General features: G+C 38.4%; 1 protein-coding gene across 1 annotated transcript in view; it reads left to right on the plus strand.

Moving 5' to 3' along the window:
* Positions 1–22,700, plus strand: part of WDR72 (WD repeat domain 72) — a 183,754-nt gene that overhangs the window by 71,090 nt on the left and 89,964 nt on the right. The window contains exons 14-15 of the mRNA XM_028147777.2: positions 15,592–16,409; positions 19,186–19,277. Coding sequence (XP_028003578.2) covers positions 15,592–16,409; positions 19,186–19,277 — 910 coding nt within the window. The remainder of the gene's footprint in view (positions 1–15,591; positions 16,410–19,185; positions 19,278–22,700) is intronic.

Genomic DNA, 22,700 nt, shown 5'->3' on the forward strand with positions numbered 1-22,700 from the left:
CTTGTGGCATCTGATATTTACTCCAGGTAGATAGTGTGAATTCAGTTTAATTGTAGGACACCTACCTAGGTTTCTGAGAATTGCTGGGGTAAAACTCCCACCCATGTGCTGTCAGGGTATTGAGAGAACAAAAACTTGAGTGATGATGATAGAAGAGTTAAGAAGTGCTTTCCTTTGCAATGAATCTGTCTGTTTTATCTATTCATCCATCTACTGAGATCAAGTTGCATAAAGTCTAGATTAGGATAGGTAGCAACAAAGAATGCCTCAAAAGTAAAAACAGTCAAAAGTTTATTTTTTGCTCTCTCCATGCACCTATCTGAGGCCAAAAGAGGGTCTCTGCTCTTGACAGTCACAGAGATCAAGCTAATAAAGTCAAAGCCGTGTGCTGGGGAAGATGGAGAACTAGAAACATTTGGTAAATATGCTAAGGACTACACAGGTATTAATTTCTAAGATCCAGGTATCTATAAAAGTCTATGAACTTTTGTGGGAATGACTGTTGTGTTTTGTTTTTTGTTCAGATTTCTATTTTAAAAAGTTAAGACTCTCTTAGATGCTATGATTATGGGTGACTTTAATTTTCTTTTTGTTTATCTATATTTTTAATATTATATAAGTAGTATTAGTATTGTTTACTAAAGGCAAAGCAATATAGCAAAAGTTATTTTTCTATATTTAAGTATATCATTCAAATGTCCCTTGTTTACTTTACTAATTTTAAAAAAAATCTATGAGTGTATATAAATATCTTCACCCTCTTTAATAATTCAAAAATTGATGCCTGAGTTAACATTTCACGTTCTGTATTATTATTATTTCATAACAATGAAATATTCCTTTTCAACTTTCCAGACTGAGTCATGTTATTTTTCAGTCTTTCTGTCTGCAGAAGTAATCCCACCTCTGCGCATTTTGTTTTTGAGATCTGGCCAGATGTATCCAGCATTCTGATGGAGTCCTCACCATGGCTTCGCACCACAATAGAATAATTCTTTCCATATTGTCTACAGTTCTGGTGGTGCCCTACAATTGGAAGACTTTGGGCTTCGGTAGAACATTAAATAAGTTTATTAGCAAAGACCCTTAATTATTCCTAGATTTTTAAAAAATCTTATATTGGGATACTATAACAAAATACTATAGACTGGGTGACTTATATAAGAGAAATATATTTCTCAATTCTGGAGTTTTGGAAGTCCAAGATCAAGAGGCTAACTGATTTGGTGTTTGGTGAGGGCCCTCTTCGTGGCTGCAGGGGATTTTATTGCAGACTTACATGACAGAAAGAGTCATCTGGCTTTCTGTTCTCTTCTCAGAGGGGCACTAATCCCATTCTTGAGGACTCCATCCTCATAACTACCTCTCCAAGTTCCCACCTCCAAATACCATCACATTGAGATCAGGGTTTTAACATGGATTTGGGGGCAGCACAAACATTCAGTCCATAGCATTAGGTTATGTGAATTATTTTCCATAATTCCTATTTGGCCACACCTCCACTTGCCATTTTTTTTTTTTCTGAACTCTCTCAGAGCCTTTCCCTGAAGTTGATTTCTGTCACTTCGTTATTTCATTTCATGGAAAGAAGACTATGTTGTGTATTTGCTTTTCAGAATTACTTATAAAACCCTGAAACTTTAAAGCTGGTATTTGGTCTTTATCCCTTTACTAAATGTGGGGACACACTTCTGGTTATGGTTATTCTTTGTTCGGGAGGCCGCATTGGTCCCTAATGATTAGGGGACATTTGGTCCTGTCCAAAATGCCACAAAAATTTGTAGCAGGTCTACTGAGACAAGAATGGATATTATTGGCAATAAAAACGCAACACAATTATTGGGACAATAAAACATGGTATTTTTATGTATTAATCCTGTAAACCAAAAGTATAAATAAAAGTGGGCTATTTGAACCCAAGGATGTTTTCTAAGTGTGGATGTTTCTGGCAGACCAAATATCAAGGACCATCTGTCATGGACCAATATGCTCATGGATGTTCTTGATAGGACCACATTTGAAGGACCTTTTGGCATGAGTCAAATATCTCCATGGAATTTTGGAGAGGACCAGATGTCATGAAAGGGTCCCTAAACTTTGTTTCTAGTTTGTTAGTCAGTTCCCAATCCAGGCTGCCCTGAAACATTCCTTCTGACCTGTTAGTAATTTTGTTTTACTCTTTCTCTTCCTCTATCCCTCCCTCTCTCCCTGAACTTGTAAGTTTTTCACAAAGTAGTGAGTGGTTTGTTTATCTCTAAAGCCATTATATCCATTGTTTCTCACTTGCCTGCAACCAAATCTTTTTACACTACAGAAGTCTAGTTGATTGCTGAGAGAATATTTTGGATATACCATAGCAGAATACTAACTGCATCGACTTCATAAGCAAAAAGTATAGAAATAAAAAGTTTTGAATGACGTAGTAATATTCTGATTGGGGCTTTGTTTATTTTTTTTTACTTAGCATTATTAAAAGTTTTTAAGAATTGGAACTAAATATATTGAATCTGAAAGTTTAAAAATAAACTTCTTTTAGTCACATAAGAAATAGAATTATCTACACTAATAAAATAGTAAGATGCAAATTGACCATGCCTTCATGACACCCACCAGCCAATCAGGAGTGAGTATGCAAATTAAGCCACCAACAAAGATGGCGGGTTAATTTGCATACATAGGCACTGAGTGGCTGGGGACAGGGTGGGAAGGTGGAAAGGCAGCTCCAGGCTGGAGTGGAAAGGCAGCTCCAGGCTGGAGTGGAAAGGCGGTGCCGGCAGCCAGGGGAAGGAAGGCCCATTCTTGCACGAATCTTCGTGCATCGGGCCTCTAGTAGAGTTATAATTGTGATTTACAGAAAAATAGTCACATTTCAAGAGTGATACAGAAAGATTTTTTTTTTTAAATAAGCATACTCAATTGCCATATTCCTTTAAGATAGGGTTACTTACTATACATCCAGTTTGACAGGGACAATTTTAGTACATGCCTATTGTTCCAGTGTAATTATTAATAGTGCACTATTCCACCCTCAAAATTGGCCTGGTTTGAACAATAAATTATACAGTCATTTTATTTAAAGGAGAGTTCAGTTCTAGTGAAGAAAATTATATGTATCTTCTACTTTAAGTTAAACCAAATATCTCAAAGTATTAAATAACCATGATAATATACTAACACAAAGAGATTAATAAAGTATACAGTTGATGGTTAAACATTTCCCTTTCATATTCAGATATGAAAAAAATTCTATACTCTTTTTCTAGTAGGTGAATGGCATAATTTAACCTATAATTAATTATAAAAGAAGCATGTAATTTTGTTCATTAGCCAGAGTCAGAGTGAGCACTTTAAAACTGAGATTCTGTAGGATACATGAACAATATTTTACACCCATAAACCAATTTGAAGCCTGAAACACAATTTCATTTATCTTTATATTCTAAGCTTTATAGTGTCGCAGAGAGTGTCCATCTGTTCAGCTGAGATTGCTTTAAATAGTGAGAGGTCAGAAAGACTTAGATGATCAAGGTCAAAGGAGCCTCTTGACCCTGTGATACTTGCCAATGCAATTGGAACATCGGGACCGATATACCGTTAGATGCAGTTCGCTAAAGCAGGCTCCACTTTAATTGGTAATGATAGCAAGAATACCCAGTAAAGTTATTGCTGAAAGAAAACAAAAAGTATCCAATATAGTAATTTATTACCAGTCAGTGGGTTTCCCCCACTAGGTTGTTTTACTCCTGCAGTGGTGAGAGAAAGCAAAAAGGTCCTCTAACACTTAGCTGAAAATAGATGCCCTGCTGGTACCAGGGTTGAGTGGTGGCCCCATGATTGCCTGTGCCATTAGCTTGGTAATGTCGTCTCTATTGTAAACTCAGCTCCCCAGGTTCTTCCTGCACATCAGCTGCAGATTGAAGGCTTTCTCTTTTGTCTTCTATTTGTGCTGCCAGTCACACTGCTTTCCCCTGGCCCTTTGGAGGGTGACAGTTTTTACTACCAACAACCATCTCCAGCAACCCTTGGGCTCAATGGGTCTAAAAATGAATGGCTGGCACTTTCACTTACCCCTTGTTCTTTGATTTATGCACTGTTGGGATATCTGCCCATTCCTGTCGTTCCACCAATGGGTTTTCATATCTTTGTAAGATGTATGCTTTTTGTAACCAGTATATCCCTACCTGTTCATGGTTTCTATGAAATTAAGTCATTTGTTATAAATGTTGAAATGTATTTGGTGCAATATGAGCAAAGCCCTTTGTAGATCTTTTTCATTTAGTCAATCAATAAAAAAAAAGTCCTTTTAAAAATAGTTACTGGTTTCTGTCAATGAAGATAAAATTCCCATGGAGAAATATAAATGAGCTCTTTTGAACATCCAGACATTTTTCCATAAAAATATCTTAAGATAAAGTATATAGCACTGAAGAAAGATAGATTAAAGGAGAGAATTTCCTAATTGCCAGCACAGACATGGTAAAATAAATCTTATTTCACATTTCCAATTTTATATGGAAGGTGCGGGTTTTGTTTTTGGTTTGTGTCTGTGTCTGCTTTATAACAGCCCCACCCTTATAGAAAGAGTGAAAGGCAGTAAGCAGATGGGTACTCCTACCTTCCTCAAACATTTGTGTTCACTTCCAGGTCTGCTTCATCTCATGACTTAAATTTATTTCTGAAATAATTATACGTAGAAAGCAATATTAACTTAGCATTTATAGTTCAGCATAACAATCTTGACTTTGTTTTCATAAATGAGGGTCCAGATAGTGTACTAAAGGTTTATTACTGTATGCATGTTTAATGGCTAAAGTACTCTTTCATACATTTGGGTTGCATATTTAAAATTAAATGATGTGCTATTATAATGCTTCGTGGAAATGTCACTTTAATTAAAGTTTAGACATTTTGGTTTAAATCATGAAAATTAATAAATCGTTGAAAATGTTATTTTCTCTACACACACACACACACACACACACACACGCATTTCAGCTTTTAAGCTATGCAAACATTATCTACAACTAGATCTGTGATGAGTAGAAAGCTACAGACCAGAGTCGGCCTCTCCTCCACCAGCTGCTTTTATTTTGAAAGGTTCTCAGGACTGTGTCTGAGTATTCCAAAGGCAGTTTGATGGGAAGCATTTCCCGAGCTACCTCGAATCAATTTTAGAAACCACAGTGCTTTGCACTTCTAAACAACTACGAACTTCAGCTCTGAAGGCCAGAGTGGAACTGCATCATCTTTTCAAGGATTGGTAGAGAAAGGCATTTCAGAAATAAAAAAATAAATCCTAATAACCTGTTTCTGCACTTTGAGGAATTGCTTGACTTGCTGAATTAAAATTTTGAACTCAATAAACATGGAATTATTATTTTTTTAATTTTGTAATATGTTTTTATTACTTTCAGAGAGTGGAAGGGAGAGGGAGAGATAGAAACATCAATGATGAAAGATAATCATTGATTGGCTGACTTCTGCACGCCCCCTACTGGTCATTGAGCCTGCAACCCAGGCATGTGCCCTGCCCTGGAATCAAACTGGTGACCCTCAGATTCATAGGGCAACACTCAACCACTGAGCCACACTGGCTGGGTGACATGCAATTAATTAATTAACTAATGGAGGTCAGGCGTTCATTATCCCCTATATCACTAATATTCATAAGCCAAAGAATCCTTAAGGCAATATCTGCTTTAGCTCAGAGTTCGAATTTTTAGAACTAAAATTTTAAAGTGAAATTGTGTGAAAGATTTCAGCACTGGATAAATGTTAGCTTATCATTACATTAATTATCAATATTTTCTAACCTGCATTTTCTACCCTGGAATCAGCCAAAGGGCAAAGCGCAGACAAAGCAGGAGCTTGTTCATCAGGAGTGTGTGTCTGGTTAGAAAAATGACTATTGTCTCGGGAAAGAGGGTGAACCAATGTGGGATTCTCCATCAGCTAATGGAAATGTGTCTTCTAAGGGAGGTAGCAGAGTTCCCAGAATAAGTTGAATCCCTATGGTAAACAGCCTTTGGAGACAAGAAGGTAGATAGGTAAAATAGCATTTAAGTTGTACTTTCCATGAAATTTTTATGCGGTTCTGTGTATTAAATCAGTTAAAGTAGATGGCATGTCTTGATATATTTGAGGAGGGAAAATATAAAAGCATTTTCTTTTCCGGGACATCATGTCAGTAATACATACAGTAATTTGACTTTTCAGGTATGGTTTATGTTGTAACTTAAGACTTTCCAAAATACGATGTAGCAGTATTGGTTTTCATGCATCACTAATGGATCAAGGCTGAATTTTAGGAAATGAGTGCTTGACAGTACAGGGAGGACCCTGACGTTTATGGGTAGTAAACAAACCTCTCTCCCTCTTCAAACCACTGCCTTTGTGTTAGTCTCATTATTATGATGCTGTTGATGTGTTTCTTTCTAGACCATAGAATAAAGGCATGTGTATAGGTCTGTGTGCATATGTATAAATTTGTTTTCATATAGAAATGCGATTATATTATAGATGCTGTCTTATTTGACAGGTTGCTTTGACAAATGAGAAATATTTGGAGTACATCCTTCTATATCAGTACCCTGGTTAGATTTTTAACCAAGCCTCCAATAACTACTATTTTATTTTTCTCTTTCAGAAATCTTTGATGGGGGAGATATTTAGAACTATATGTTAATATATGATTATTGCTAGTTTATGCTGTTGAAATAGTATTCTTTCATTTACCTGATATTACTGTATAAATCTAATTTAAATGTCCAGAGATTAAAGAGGAGTAGCTATTCACATACATGGATTTAGGAAACCATTCCAACTTATCCAGTATTAGGAAAATGTATGAATCAAATTATTTAAAAAATTAAAAAAACACCCAACAATAATCATACTGATTTAATTTATAATAATATGCCATTCCTACTATTATTGAACATATTTTTTAACATTTTAGCAAATGCCAGGGGTTAAGAAGAGTAAATATGCCCTAACTAGTTTGGCTCAGTGGCTAGAGCAATGGCCAATGCACTAAAGGGTCTTGGGTTCGATTCTGGATGAGGGCACATACCTCAGTTACAGACTCAATTCCCGGCCCCAGTTGGGTTACTTGTGGGATGCAACTAATTGGTGTGCCTCTCTCACATCAATATTTCTCTCCTGTCTCACTCTCTCTGAAAATCAAAATATCCTCAGGTGAGGATTAACTAAAAAAAGAAAAAGAAAAAGAAAAAGAAATAGAAAGAATAAGGATGGAAAGAATGGAACAAATTGCCTTTATTTAAATATAATAATGGTGGATACTCTACATAAAAATATGAATAAAACAGAAAACCTAATAGCACAAAAAATAAAGATAAGCATGGGAGTACTCAAACCAAAATTAACATAATAATACAAAAAATACTTTTTTGAAAATACAATAAATATAAAAATTCTCTTCATAATTGCAACAAAAATAGAAAATAAATAGGGATAAATTTTAAAAAAATATGTAACACCCATATGAATACATGTTTTTAAAATTACTAAAAGACATGAAAAATATATTGATTTAATAATATAATGCAACTCCAGAGAGAAAGCACAGCACTTTTTAAATTAACATAGTAACAAATTTATACATTTAATAACAATAACTTTCAAAATCTCCTGGGTGGGCTTTTGGAAACTTGATGAGTTGATTACAAACTTCCTCTGGAAAAATAAATATATAAAATGACCTAAGAAAAATTAAGAAAAAGAGGAATCTTGGGCATGTGTAACAAAATACCATATAGATTCACTCTTGGTTGAAGTGTGTTTTGAAACAGCCTTGGTGGAGCACATTCTAACCATTTCACCCTGAAATTCTTTTTCAAAGAATTTTTAAGAGAACCAGGAAAGTGGTCTATGATTTTAGGCACAGGTGTGTTCAGAGAAGGGATAGGAAATAGTGGTTTCATTTGTGTCTGTGGAGAAATGGCTTAGTTATAGAACACTTTTGTTCTTTTCCAAATTACCCCAGCCTCTGCATCAACAAGATTTTGAAGAGACATAGTTCAAAGTCAAGGCAATGATATCTGAATATACCAGGAGCCAAGAGTGGGGGCACCCTGAGTGAAGCTCTGGGCAGATCGGATCCCCCTGACAAAGGCAATCTGTTACGGGAGCAGGTTGACTCTTGACTGACCCTGTAATTAGGTGCTTAAATGGGCTAGTGTTGTGAGACACTTATTTTTCACTTAGGCGACAGTTTTTTAAGTGAATTTCTCTGGTCACACAGAGGTTAGAGTTGGGTTTACAGAAATGTGAAGAACTAACACCTAAAGGCTGAATCCCAAGTTACTGCAAACAAAACTGAATTTAATAATGATTTTTTAAAGTGTGCCCAATTTTATTTGTTATTTTTCAAGAAGACCTGGAATAACATCTTCAATCACTATGTTTCAGCACTTAATAGTTACTAGAGAAAGCCATAAACTCAGTACGTTTACTCTCAATGGTTATGTGACTCAGCTTATCCAGCACTTTTAGGCTCAATAAAGTATTTTGTAAAAATCCTCATATTCTATGAAGTCTTAACAGAACAAATTTTGCGAGGGAAACCAAGATGGCGGCATAAGGTAAACACCTAATTGTTGCCTGCCACAACAATTTTGAAACTACAACTGGAAAACAGAGCGCACACCGTCCAGAACCACCGGAAAGCTGGCAGAGTGGAAAACCTACAACTAGAGAAAAAAAAGAGAGGGGGACGCTGAACCTCAGGAGCTGTGGAGGTGCGGAGACCCGTGAGCGCGGAAAGGGCTGGCGGCTGAATACACGGCGGCGCGCGGAGAGGGAGGGCAGCAGACGCGCGTGGCTAGCTTTCTCGTTTGGGAGAAAAACAAAACCTCCTGACTGCACTGAAATCCAGCTGCAGTCAGGAAAAAACTGGTCTATTTGGCAGCGGGCGAGGCTCGAAAGCTGCCTTCTCTCAGAGGCGCGCAGCCATTAATTCTGGCACGGAGAAACCGCCCCTCTTAGGGCGGAGCAGATGGGAAACCAAAGCTTGTCTGCACCACCCTAAGACTCTGCCCCATCCAAGCTGAGCACAGAAGCTCTCCCAGCGGAGACACTGCTGATCCTCACAGCCAACTGGCTTGGAGATCAACTCCCGCTAGTGATACCAAAAATCCCAACCACTCTGAACTCCAGTTTCTGGGGACACGCGGGGGACCCAGACGCCTACAGGACTCTCGGCCATCGGTCGGAGAGTGAGAGTGACTTTTCTGTCGGTGTGGACGACACCAGATTTCAACCACTCTCATAAGGGACACATTCAAGAGGCAGACTCAGTGAGCACCAAAGCCCTACTGTGTCTCCAGCACAGCAATTCTTCTGTTATAGACACAGCAGGCCCTCACAACCAATTGGACCGGAGGTCAATTCCTCCCAGTGTACCAACAGCAATCAGGGCTTTTAACTACACCAAGACTTTCCACTCAGCCCACAAAGGGGAGTACCAAGAGCGACCACCTAGGGTGATTGGGGAAGCTGAGCTACCGGCCCCTATAGGTCACTGACCACACGAAGCCACTCCATCAACACAGGGAGGCAGCCAAAATGTGGAGACATCGAAGTATGTCACAAGTAGGAGAGATAGATGAAAGCAAACTAATGGACGACACAGTGTTCAGAACCACATTTATAAGGTTACTCAAGAATCTTCTAAAAACCGCTGAGAAACTTGAAGAGACCTTCAAGGACCTAAATGAGAATACCAAAAAAATGGAAAAGGACCAGTCAGAAATTATGCATACACTGTCTGAAATAAAGAATATACAGAGTAGACCACCGCACCCGAAGAGGCAAACCAAAGATCTGGAATATGAGGAAGAAAAAAACACCCAACCAGAGGGGCGGAAAGAAAGAAGAATCCAAAAGTGTGAGGATAGCATAAGGAGACTCCGGGATGGCTTTAAGCATACCAATATCTGAATTTTTGGGGTGCCAGAAGAGAGAGAGCAAGATACTGAAAACCTATTTGAAGAAATAATGACAGAAAACTTCCCCCACCTGGTGAAAGAAATAGACTTACAGGTTCAGGAAGTGCACAGAACCCCAAACAAGAGGAATCCAAAGAGGACCACACCAAGACACATCATAATTAAAATGCCAAGGGCAAAAGACAAAGAGAGAATCTTACAAGCAGCAAGAGAAAAACAGTTAGTTCCCTACAAGGGAGCACCCATATGACTGTCAGCTGATTTCTCAACAGAAACTATGCAGGCCAGACAGGAATGGCAAGAAATATTCAAAGTGATGAATAGCAAGAACCTACAACCAAGACTACTCTACCCAGCAAAGTTATCATTCAGAATTGAAGGGCAGATAAAGAGCTTCACAGATAAGAAAAAGCTAAAGGAGTTCATCACCACCAAACCAGTATTATATGAAATGCTGAAAGGTATTCTTTAAAAAGAGGAAAAATAAGAAAAAAGTAAAGATAAAAATTATGAACAACAAATACACATCTATCAACAAGTGATTCTAAAAATCAAGTGAATTAAAAATCTGAGGAACAGAATAAACTGGTGAACATAATAGAATCAGGGCATAGAATGGGAGTGATTAATAATTCTCAGGGGGAAAGGGGTGTCTGTGTGGGGGGTATGGGAAGAGACTGGACAAAAATCATACATCTATGGATAAGGACAACGGGGGGGAGGGAACCGGGTGATGGGGTGATATGGGGGGAAAAAAGGAGAAACAATTGTAATAATCTGAGCAATAAAGATCTATTTAAAAAAAATTTTTGCTGATGTCATGCACTGAGATTGAGGCAGGCTCAGCTTTTTAGAGATTGCAGGCGATGAAAATAAGGATACATATACATATGATGATTACAAAAGGTAACTGTTGGGAAAAAAACATGTCATGAGACATCCAAGGAAAAAGCAAGATTACAGTTAGAAGGGGACATTAGAAAAAGTATATGAGGTTAAATCAATTGGGGGAAATGAGCTTCCTTCCTTCCTTCCTTCCTTCCTTCCTTCCTTCCTTCCTTCCTTTCTTCCTTTCTTTCTTTCTTTCTTTCTTTCTTTCTTTCTTAAAATAGATTTTTATTGATTTCAGAGAGGAATAGGAGAAGGAGAGAGAGAGAAACATCAATGATGAGAGAGAATCAATGATCAGCTGCCTCCTGCACACCCCCCACTGGGGATGGAGCCCACAACCCAGGCATGTGCCCTTGACCAGAATCTAACCTGGGACTCTTCAGTCCACAAGCCGACGCTCTATCCACTGAGCAAAACTGGCTAGGGCAAAATGAGCTTTCTTTAAGGGTAGAATTTCTGTTGATGGTGTTAGGACATTCTCAGTGTGAGAAGATACACAGAGGCAGAGACATCAGAAAAGGTTGAGAGGCCAAGACAAACAGCAGAGAAGTCAGGCAGCAGTGCCACGGACAGATTGCAGTTAGGAGAGGAGGCTGGGAAAGTATTCGAGTGAGAGGAACTAAACTGTCAAGCTGCATGCTGCAAGGACTCTGTCTTGCTCACCATTGAGTCTTTCACACATGGCACAGCAAGCAGCCATAGATGCTTAGTAAACATATGATGGTTGGATGGATGGATGGATGGATGGATGGATGGGGATGGATGGATGGATGATTGATAAAATATTAAGTTGAGGACCTGGTGTGAGAGGCATTGAAGAAAGAGAGAACTTAAGAAGAGAGGAGGAAAGAATAATATCCAGATTTAAGCCTGGTTCTCTGGGAGAATGCTGCCAGGCATCTCAGGAGATGGAGTAGATGTTCTTAGCTACGATGCTGGTGAAGCAGTAACCATGGTTTAACAAGCATGTTTTAGAGCACAAATAATGCCTTCTTGGTAGTTACAAAAATTTTCTGATTTTTCAATATGTTTCCCTGTAATTTGGTGAAAAGCATTGGCAAACAGAAAAATGTGATGAGGAGACAATATAAAATCCTGATCACAAATCTACAAGGGTATCTGTTGTACCAGTGACTGTCACTTTCCCTGACTTCCAGGGCCATGCTTAAATAAGCCTTTACCATGATGCAGTGGAGTAGAATGGTCCTGGTTCCTGATGTCACTTTTCTGGTTTAGGAGAATCCTCTGTTGTCTGACTGGCAGGACAGGAAAGCCATGCTGGTCTGGAAATTAAACCTGGGCATCTCTCTCTAACTCCATACGGCACAGAGGATATCAGGCAGTGATGGATCTGCCTTTAGAGAGCCCCCACGGTGGTGCTGAACTTTTCTCATATCACCCCTAAAAAAAAGACCCTGTCTAATGTTACAGTAAGAGATTGGACATACATATCTTCAGAATTATTCCCAGCTCTTTGTTGGTGATGTGAGAGTGAGGCTGACATTTACACTTACTCCTTTTAGTCTTCAAGGAAAAACTGCTTTCATTAGTCAGTGTTATTTGTTTTCCTGGTTGTGTAGGAGATATAAGCTCTTATGAGTTTTCTTAAATCTTACTATTTGTAAAATAGTTCATTTCAGAAGTAGCCAAAAGAATCAGATGTGAATCCTACTCTCAAATAAGTCATACCAGAAGATATAGGCTATCATTCCTGGATTGAAGTTGCCTCCTTCCTCGGGGAAGATTAAATTTCATGCATGAAAATGTTCATGACTAAGGCTACAAGTGAATTGCTGAAGAGTTGAGAGAGGAGAGAGAGAATATGGGACTGCAGTAGGTGAAAATGCAAACCATAGGAGGTTGGATTTGGGGTAGAGCTTGAGACTAGGAGGATGCTGTTAAGGTAATGAGTAGAGGCAACGACTCACATGTGGGAATCACAAACTTGTAGGAGGGTCAGTTAGAGAAATCCAATCAAATGCCAGAGGAGGTTAGTAAACTTAGCTGGGAAAGGGAGAAAGGACTTGACCGGACATCAGAACTTGTCTAATGAATGGGGATGGCCCTTTATGTTACAAAGGGGGGAGGGCTTGGTTCTAATTTTGTATGTAATCAGTTCATTAGTGAATATGTTCATATAAGGATGACTCTTCCTTATACATTGCAATGAATATGCTCATTAAATAAAAGCTTAGCTAATGAGGACTCCTTATATATCTTAGACATGACAAATAAGAAATATTATTCCAGTCTTTGAAAACTTTGAGTGGATACTGTAAGCTGAAGAATCAGAAAAAATAGACTTGGAACCCTGACTTGGATATTTACAAAATAGGTAATTGTGAACAAGTTAGTTCTCTGTTCCTAATTTTCCCTTCATTAAAGGGGAGGGGATCAGATTAGGTAATTTTTAAACTCTTCTTGCTCTAACGTAACTAAATATGTAAAATGTTTTTGCAGCTATTATCTACTAGAGGCCTGGTGCACAAAATTTGGGCACGGGGATGTGTGTCCCTCAGCCCAGCCTGCACCCTCTCCAATCTGGGACCCCTCGAGGGATAACTGATCCTGGTAGGATCAGGCCTAAATGGGCAGTCGGAATCCCTCTCACCCTAACCCTAATCCTAATCCTACTGGGATCGAGCCTAAATGGGCAGTCAGACATCCCTCTCACAATCCAGGACTGCTGGTTCCAAACTGCTCTCCTGCCTGCCTTCCTGATTGCCCCTAAATGCTTCTGCCTGCCAGCCTGATCACCCCCTAACCACTCCCCTGCCAGCCTGATTGATGCCTAACTGCTCTCCTGCCAGCCTGGGCACCCCTAACTGCCCTCCCCTGCAGGATGGATTGCCCCCAACTGCCCTCCCTTGCAGGCCTGGTCCTTCCCAACTGCCCTCCCCTGCTGGCCATCTTGTGGTGGCCATCTTGTGTCCACATAGGGGCAGGATCTTTGACCACATAGGGGCAGCCATCTTGTGTGTTGGAATGACAGTCAATTTGCATATTACTCTTTTATTAGATAGGATAGAGGCCTGGTGCACAGATGGGGGCCAGCTGGTTTGCCCTGAAGGGTGTCCCGGATCAGGGTGGGGGTTCCCTTGGGGTGTGGGGCAGCCTGGGCAAGGGGCCTGTGGTGGTTTGCAGGCCGGCCATGCCCCCCAGTGACCCAAGAGGAGGCCCTGGTATCTGGGATTCATTTATCTTCTATAATTGAAACTTTGTAGCCTGGAGCAGAGCCAAGCCTCCTGCTCATTCTGTGGCTGCTGCCATTTTTGTTGGGATTTATTTATCTTCTATAATTGAAACTTTGTAGCCTTGAGTGGAGGCCTGGGCCCGCCAGGGTATGTGGAAAGCTTGGCTTCCTCCATTGCCGGGGAAACCCAAGCCTCATGCTCTCTCTGTGGCCGCAGCCATCTTGGTTGGGGTTAATTTGCATACTTGCTCCTGATTGGCTGGTGGGCATGGCTTGTGGGTGTAGGGGACTGATGGTTAATTTGCATATTACTCTTTTATTAGATAGGATACCTATACATTCATACACACATGGCTTTATTAGAAAGGTATTATTTCTCTGCCTTATAGAACACATTTTCCCCAGTAAATATAGTTTTACACCATTATTTCAAAATATTTGAATGGTATGTCATTATATACATATGCTAATTATTTATTCAACAAATACTTATTAAGACCCTAATAGTGGCCCAGCTGGCATGGCAAAGTGGTTGAGTGTTAACATAGGAACCAGGAGGTCATATTTGATTTCCAGTCAAGGCACATGCCCGGGTTGTGGCCTTGATCCCCAGTGTGGGCCATGCAGGGGCAGCCAATCAATGATTCTCTCTCATCATTGATGTTTCTATTTCCCTCTCCCTCTCCCTTCCCCTCTGAAATAAATTTTTTTAAAAAGACCCTAATAATGCTGTAGAGCAGCACTGGGAATAAAACAACATACAAAACTCCTGCAGAGGTCAAGTTTGAATGCTATTGGAGAAAATATACAGTAAACAAATAAATATTGTATAAAACATAAGTACTAGGAAGAAAGAAAAAAAAGGAAGATGATAGAAAGTACTAGGTTGGCATGAGGGGATGAGGTACTTTAGGAAGGCTTTTTCAAGGAACAGGAAACTCATTGAAGTATGGGATCCCCCATGCCAATATTTAGGGCAAGATCATTTTAGGCAGAGAAAGAACAAAGTGTACCTTTAAAAAAAAATAAAAACAATTTGACATTGGTTAACATTTAGATTACCTCCAATTATTTAAAAATTTAAATAAAATGTTAAACAAGTTTGGAGAGACCATTCTTCTTAAAGATTTTCTATATTTTTGCAAGTATTCTAACTGTTCTCCTTAATTTTCAAACTTATTTTTCCCCTATTGTATGTCTTCATGGCCATACTGATAGGAAGATGTGAAAGTGTATATGAAAAGATGTCAATCTAATGCCATAATATTCCATGGGTTCTAATTTATATTTTTTAAAAGAAAAACAAAAGTTTCAGAAAGAAAAAAAATGATTTAAGTATATTAGAATATAGAATGTTTAATTTAGAGGAGAATTTTTGTAATTAATACAAAAAAATTAAAATGACTTGCCAGTACTTGTACTGCTACTTAATACTTTCTGTTTATGCCACTTTAACCCCATGGGACCTTTAGTAAAATCACTTAAAAATAAGGACTTTAACACATAAAGTTTTGTGTTTCTTTCAATCTCCTTCAGGTTGCTGATGCCAAGACTTTCTCAGGTCCTTTTAATGTCTTGCCTGTGAAGACCAAATGGAGTAACATTGGCTTTCATATCCTTCTATTTGACTTGGAAAATCTTGTTGAGCTTCTGCTGTCAACACCAGTCTGCGACAGTGACCCTTCCAATTCATTCTATGGCAGTGAGATCCTGAGAAGAGCCAAAAGTACAGTTGAGAAGAAAACACTGACGCTGAAGAGAAATAAAACTGCCTGTGGTTCTCTCTCGGCAGAGGCACAAGCCAAGCCTGTGAGTGAAGCCCCAGCCCACGGAGATAATTCCATCATGGTCTTAGAAGAATATGATGGAATTAAAAGGCAAAAGAAAATGAAGAGCTCCAAAAAGACACACCCTAAGCCATCAAGAAAATTTGATGCCAACCTCATAATAGATGCAGCCAAATTGCTGCTATCTTGCCTTTTGCCATGGGGAGTGGATAAGGAATTAGATAACCTCTGCATTAAACATCTCAATATTTTGAAGCTTCAGGGTCCCGTTTCTTTAGGACTTGCTTCAAATGAAGATCACTTCTCACTGATGTTGCCAGGTTGGGATTTATGCAATGCCGAAATGAAGAAAGACTACTCAAAAGTCAATTTGTTTTCCAGAAAAGTGTTGGACTTGTCAAACAAATACACATCCACTCTTCCAAATCAAGCTGGGATGCCAAGAGGACTGGAAAATAATTGTGATGCTTTGCATGAGTCAAACACTATCATTTATTTATTGAGAAGACTATTTTTAGTTAACAAATTAGTTAACATGCCTGTAGACTTGGCATATGGAACTGATAGGTAAGGCATGCCAAGAGATTTTGATTATTCTTATTTGGGATATTTTAAAAATTATCATTATTTGTTGTATTCAGTTCTCTAGCCTTTCTCCTTCTTTTCTTCATTTACATGAAGAATGAATATGCAACAACTCCTTTAGCTCCAAAGACATTTAAAAAAAACCTTTCTTTTAATTTTTGGGATTGGAGGATAATTTGAGCAATAAATTTGTTTTAAAATATATTTGTTCAACAAATAACCCTTGTTCTCATTATATGTGCCAGGAAAATCAGAGTCCTGGATGCTGAATGATTCAATAAATAGATAGATGATACATACATACATACATACATACATACATACATATATACAACCTTGAAATACATTGCAGTTGCTATGAATTATATATGAACAAAGAACATTTAAGTAATTGCCTATAATGATATGTTTCATATATCATAGAGAAAGGAAAAGTTTGAAAATTTCATTCCTGAAATCTCACCATTTAATGTATACTTTGGCATTTTAAAATAGAAGAGACCATCAGTAATTAATTTGTAGAAAGTACAGTTTAGTAATAATAACTGCTGTGTTTTTGGGTTTTTTTAGTGCTTAGTATCTGCTGGTCACCATGGAAGCCCTTTACATACATGATTTTATTTAGTATGCACAGCAAAGCTGTGCTATAGGCCCTATTATTTTGCTCATTGTGTAGGTGACGATATTAAGGCTTTTGGAGAGAAGACTAATTAATTCAGCTTTTTGGAGTCTGATTAATTCAGCTTTTTGGAGTCTGATTCAAGGCTGAGTACCAGTTTCTTTCCAAAGCCTTATTAATCACTAACCTTGACTCTGAGTGTTTACCCTCTCCCACTGCTAAAATGCAATGCAGTTTTTCAGTTTGCTATTAGAAGATTTAATGCAATTCTCCAGCCTATAGGGGAAATATACAAAAATTTCTCATTTGGGTATGAGCTCATTGTAATGATTAAAATAATGCACATAAAATACATAGAAAACATTGAAGTAAGATAAAGAAAAACTAGGAAAACCATTTGTAATACAGGTATTTTAGGTGGTTTTGTAAAGAGAATAATTAGTGTGAGATAAAAACATCTAGAAGCCTTTACAGAAGAGATACTGTTTGAACTATCCAATACATGGTGGTAAATGGTTCTTGACATTTATGTTCTTTGATAAGAGCTCAATTCAACAGATACCTGTGCCAGGCACTGTGTAATGGACAGAGTTCCTGCCCTCAGTGAACTAACAGTCTGGTAGCAAAGCAGTCCCTATGGATTATGCAGGAGTCAGTATTATACTTCCTTCCATTATAATGCTTTTGTGCTACTGGGTTTTCCATTTTCTGTTCATAGCCCTAACAATGAGAAAACAGACTGGTAAATTTTGGTTCTTTACCATCCTCTATTTTCTCCTATTTATTTATTTTAATTCAGATAGGCTTCATTTACTTTTCTTTCTATTACTAAGAAAATTACATCGTACCTAAAATCAGGTTAAAAATAAAATGCAGGCAGCCAGGAGCCCGAAAACCCAGGAATGCATCCTGATTTTATTGTTAACTAACCATGTGCCTTTGTACTAGTCACTTAACCCTCTGGGCCTTGCTTTCCTCATTTTTAAAATGAGGTGGATGGGATAGGTGATCATTAAGATTTCTTCAAATTATTAAAAAACTTGGGCTGCTACAAAAGTATATGTATTTCCCTAATTGTGATCCCACAGAGCAGGTGAGGGACTTAGTTATTGTTTGTCAGAGGTGTTTGTTCTGAGTTTGTTCCTGATTACCAAGTACAAAGTACAGGATGTGTCTCAAGCCCACTAGGGAAGATGATAGACTTTCACCATGCCTTCCCTTAATATCGGTAGCACAGCCCTGGCCGAGTGGCTAAGTTGGAGCATCATCCCATACACTGAAAGGTTGTGAGTTTGATCCCGGGTCAGCACATGTACAGGAGGCAACTGATCCATGTTTCTCTCTATCTCTCTCTCTAAAATCAATTTAAAAAGCCATATCCTCAGGAGAGGATTAAAAAGAAATTGTTAGCACACATTAGCAAATTCTTTACAGACTTCTTAATTAAAACATTATCCAATGGAGGTGTCAGGATTAGAGACTGCTACCCTCAATCATTTGCTTCAGATTTGATATTCTGACTGCATGTCCTTTTGCAGGAAATCAAAATAATGTGCATTAAATGTCTCACCAGATCCTTCCAACAAGTTTGACCATTTCACTGTGGTTGTGAAGGCTGAGAAGTCCTTGTCTGCTTAACAATCAGGTGCATGATGTAGCTGAATTTTAAGGAAACAGATAACTGCCTCTGAGCACATCCTTGGCAGTCTCTGAAAGCTGCTTCTGAGTCACTGCATTAGAGCATAGCCTGCCTTCCTCACGTCCCCATGGAACCTGGGGAGAAATCTTTGGCAGATGTCAACATATTAGGATTAAAAATAAATGTTTATTTTGCATTAGCCACAAATTGCATGACCTAAATTAGTAAGACCCCATCTGTAAAAGTAGATCACAAGAAATACTGATAAACTAAGATTCAGAATTCAATTGGAATTAAGGTGTTAGGTAGGAGAAATATGAGGGAATAAGATTCATCAAAGAGATTAATGTGGAAGACATTGCTAAAAATAATCTGTGTTCACCTCCCAAATTTGTTAAATTGGTCATACGCTCATATATTTCATTTATTTAATCTATTTTTCAAAATATTTTTCATACATTTTCAATAATATACTTTAAATCTTTTTTTTTTTTCAATAGCTCTTTCAGAATGGATTCTGTGCATAACAAAGTGAAAAGTCCTGGGAATGATATTTTGCATATTTCAAGCTTCTACAGTTACTTAAGAAATGGTAAAGTTACAGATATAGTCTGTTCTGTTTTTATTTCTATGACATAAAATAACTAGTTTCTATGACTGAATAGCACTCTACAATTTAGAATAAGCAAGTGTCTTTTATTATATTATTTAGTCTACATTTCACATGGTTATATTTTTGTATTCTGCCAATATTGACATATATATGAAAAATTTTTAAAGTATACCTTTTTTTAAATTAGCCTTATGCATGTCTTCTTTTTAAAATATATTTTTATTTATTTCAGAAAGGAAGGGAGAGGGAGAGAGAGATAGAGACATCAATGAAGAGAGAGCATCATTGATCGGCTGCCTCCTGCATGCCCCGCACTGGGGATGGAGCCTGCAACCCAGGCATGTGCCCTTGACCAGAATCAAATCTGGGATCCTTCAGTTCATAGGCAGACACTCTAACTACTCAGCCAAACCGGCTAGGGCTATATGTGAACATTTTAATTAAAATAAATAATATGCTATGTGTTGGTTTTATCAAATGGTATTTGAAAAGCATAGTAGTCTGAAACTTTCTAAAAGTCTGAAATATTTGTATATTAAGTTAAGGTCTTACATGATTTTTGAAGTTTATTGCATCATTATCTTTTTTAAATATATTTTTATTGATTTCAGAGAGGAAGGCAGAGGGAGAGATAGAAACATCAATGATGAGAGAGAATCATTGATCGGCTGCCTCCTGCACGCTCCATACTGGGGATCAAGCCCGCAACCAGGGCATGTACCCTTCAGTCCACAGGCCGATGCTCTATCCACTGAGCCAGTGGTCGGCAAACCGCGGCTCACAAGCCACATGCGGCTCTTTGGCCCCTTGAGTGTGGCTCTTCCACAAAATACCACAAGTGTGCGCGCACGCACGTAAAGTGCAGTTGAAACTTCGTGGCCTATGCGCAGAAGTCGGTTTTTGGCTCTCAAAAGAAATTTCAATCATTGTACTGTTGATATTTGGCTCTGTTGACTAATGAGTTTGCCGACCACTGCACTAAGCAAACCAGCTAGGGCGCATCAGTATCTTTATTACCAAATAAGTGATTATTACACTAGAGAATGTTAGAGCTATTTCAGAAGTCATATAATGGTCCTTGAAATCTGTGACAATCTTGCTTTTTAGATTCATCCCAAAACCTGCTTCTTCAAATATTTGACATCTCACTATGATGCAATTCTATCCTTTCAGTTGTTAAGGCTAAAAACTTTGAGGCCATTTTGACATTTCCCTTTCTCTCACACTCCAGATCTAACCTTTTAGTAATCACCTTGGTTCTACCTTCAGAATATACCCCAGATTTTGACTGCTTCTCTCCACTACAGAACCACCCTTCATGATCCTTAATCATCTCTTGCCTTGATGACTACAGAGGCCTCCTATTTTTCATTCCTACATTCTATTCCCAACCAGGCAACCAGAGAGACCTATTAGAAACAAAGTCAGAACCTCATGCTTCTGCTTAAAAACCTTTCAGTGGCTTCTGCATCACTCTGAATAAAAGCCACAGTGTTTAGGATAACTCACAAGGCTTTTCTGCCTACATCATTGTTCACACTCCCAGCTGACCTCATCTCTTTCTACTCATTTCCTGCTTCCCATACTCCAGCTACACTGGTCTTTTTACTCATACCCAAACATGACAGGCAGGTCTAAGGGCCTTTGTATTGGCTGTTTCCTCTGCCTGGAATTCTTTCCCCAGATTTCAGAGGTCAGCCTGCTGCCCCTCACCTCCACCACACATCCTTCAATGCTTGCTCACATGCCATTTCATCCCTTCTCCCAGCAACCTGACCCCTTTCCCTGTTTTACTGTTTTCCAAAATCCTTTTCACTATCTGACATACTTGTTTTTTAAATTTGTCATCATGTCTTGCTAATAAAATGTAAGTTCCATAGGTGGAGGACAGGGCCAGCCAGGGAGTGCGGGAAGCTTGGCTTCCTCCATTGCTGGAGAAACCCAAGCCTCCTGCTCGCTTTGTGGCCGAAGCCATCTTGGTTGGGTTAATTTGCATACTCACTACTGATTGGCTGGTGGGTGTGGCTTGTGGGTGTAGTGGATGTATGGTCAATTTGCATGTTTCTCTTTTATTAGTGTATATTATTACTACATTGGAATGGCCTGAACAGCAACACATGCAGACCCTCATAGGACTATTGAAAAGAATAGTTGGGATATTTTAGAGTGGGAGTTTAGTAATAGCTTCTAGTTTACTGAGTATTTTCAAAGAATTATGCTAATAATTTTGCATATATTATCTCAATTGATATATAAAGGACACTATGTAGTAGGATGAACTATCTCTGTTTTACCCTTAGAAAAAGTGGAGGTCAGGGAACTTAGATGACTTACTTATAGTCATAAGAAGAGGGGCCAGATTCTAGTCCAACTCTGTCTGATTCCAAATCCCTGGCTTTTTCCAGTATGTCAGGCCACTTCTGACATCTACGATTGCTAGTAATGTTCTCCCTATATGGCCCCATTCTGGGTCACCTGTCTTTTCCTTAGATAGTGGTTCTTGTTAGGGTACTTATTCTTGTTTTCATTTTTTTATTAGACTAGGAAATGGATTGGAATTTGAGGCATAATATAGGTGGTTTCTGCAGAGACCAAGAGACTTGCTAACCAGAGCCAGGGAGCCCCAGATTTTCCTATGGCTGCCGAAACCAAAGCAGCCAGAGCAACTAGTGTTATTACTGATGCATCCCTGATGTTTAAAGTTGGCCTTTATAGCATTTAAAACCCAGTTAGGTAATAAGAAAATGTTATGTGTTTTAATAATTGAAAGATGAGAGGTAAAGGGAAAGAAGGGATTTACTTCGAGCTATTAATTCTATAATCAACGCCTGAAGAATAAAATTATACTGTGGCACTCATTCTAAAAGGTTGACAGGAACCAATGCCCACTTCTGTCAGCAAGAATGGTGACTAGGTAATAGTGGTAAACCTGGGATGTTTTCTTTTTATCTCTCCCCCTTAAGTTGCAATTAATTCTTTAACTCCCTGACATTGCCAAGAAAAGTTGGCTCTCATTTCCACCTCATATTAAATTTTAATATCACATTAAAGTGCACTGTGAAGTACCCCCTGATGCCAGTAAGCAGTTACAGTTGAGACCAATACTTCGCTTTGATGGTAGAGTCACAAAGTCAACAAAAGGAGAGAGATAAAAAAAGTGTCCTCTTACCTGCTGTGCTCATGAAGAAATGGAAAATATGACTTCAAAATCATAGTGCTCCATCATGTTTTATGCCCTGATCTTGGTCATTTCAAATTCACATAATATGTTTCATCAGGAAAAATAATGATATTAATGAGTTATAAGTTTCTTATGTATTGTATACATTTCTTTCATGTTCTCAATTTATAGTATATTTAATACCTTCTAGCACATTTCCATTGACCACTAATATAATACAC

Source organism: Eptesicus fuscus, chromosome 5 (assembly GCF_027574615.1).
Source record: "Eptesicus fuscus isolate TK198812 chromosome 5, DD_ASM_mEF_20220401, whole genome shotgun sequence".
NCBI lineage: Eukaryota > Metazoa > Chordata > Mammalia > Chiroptera > Vespertilionidae > Eptesicus > Eptesicus fuscus.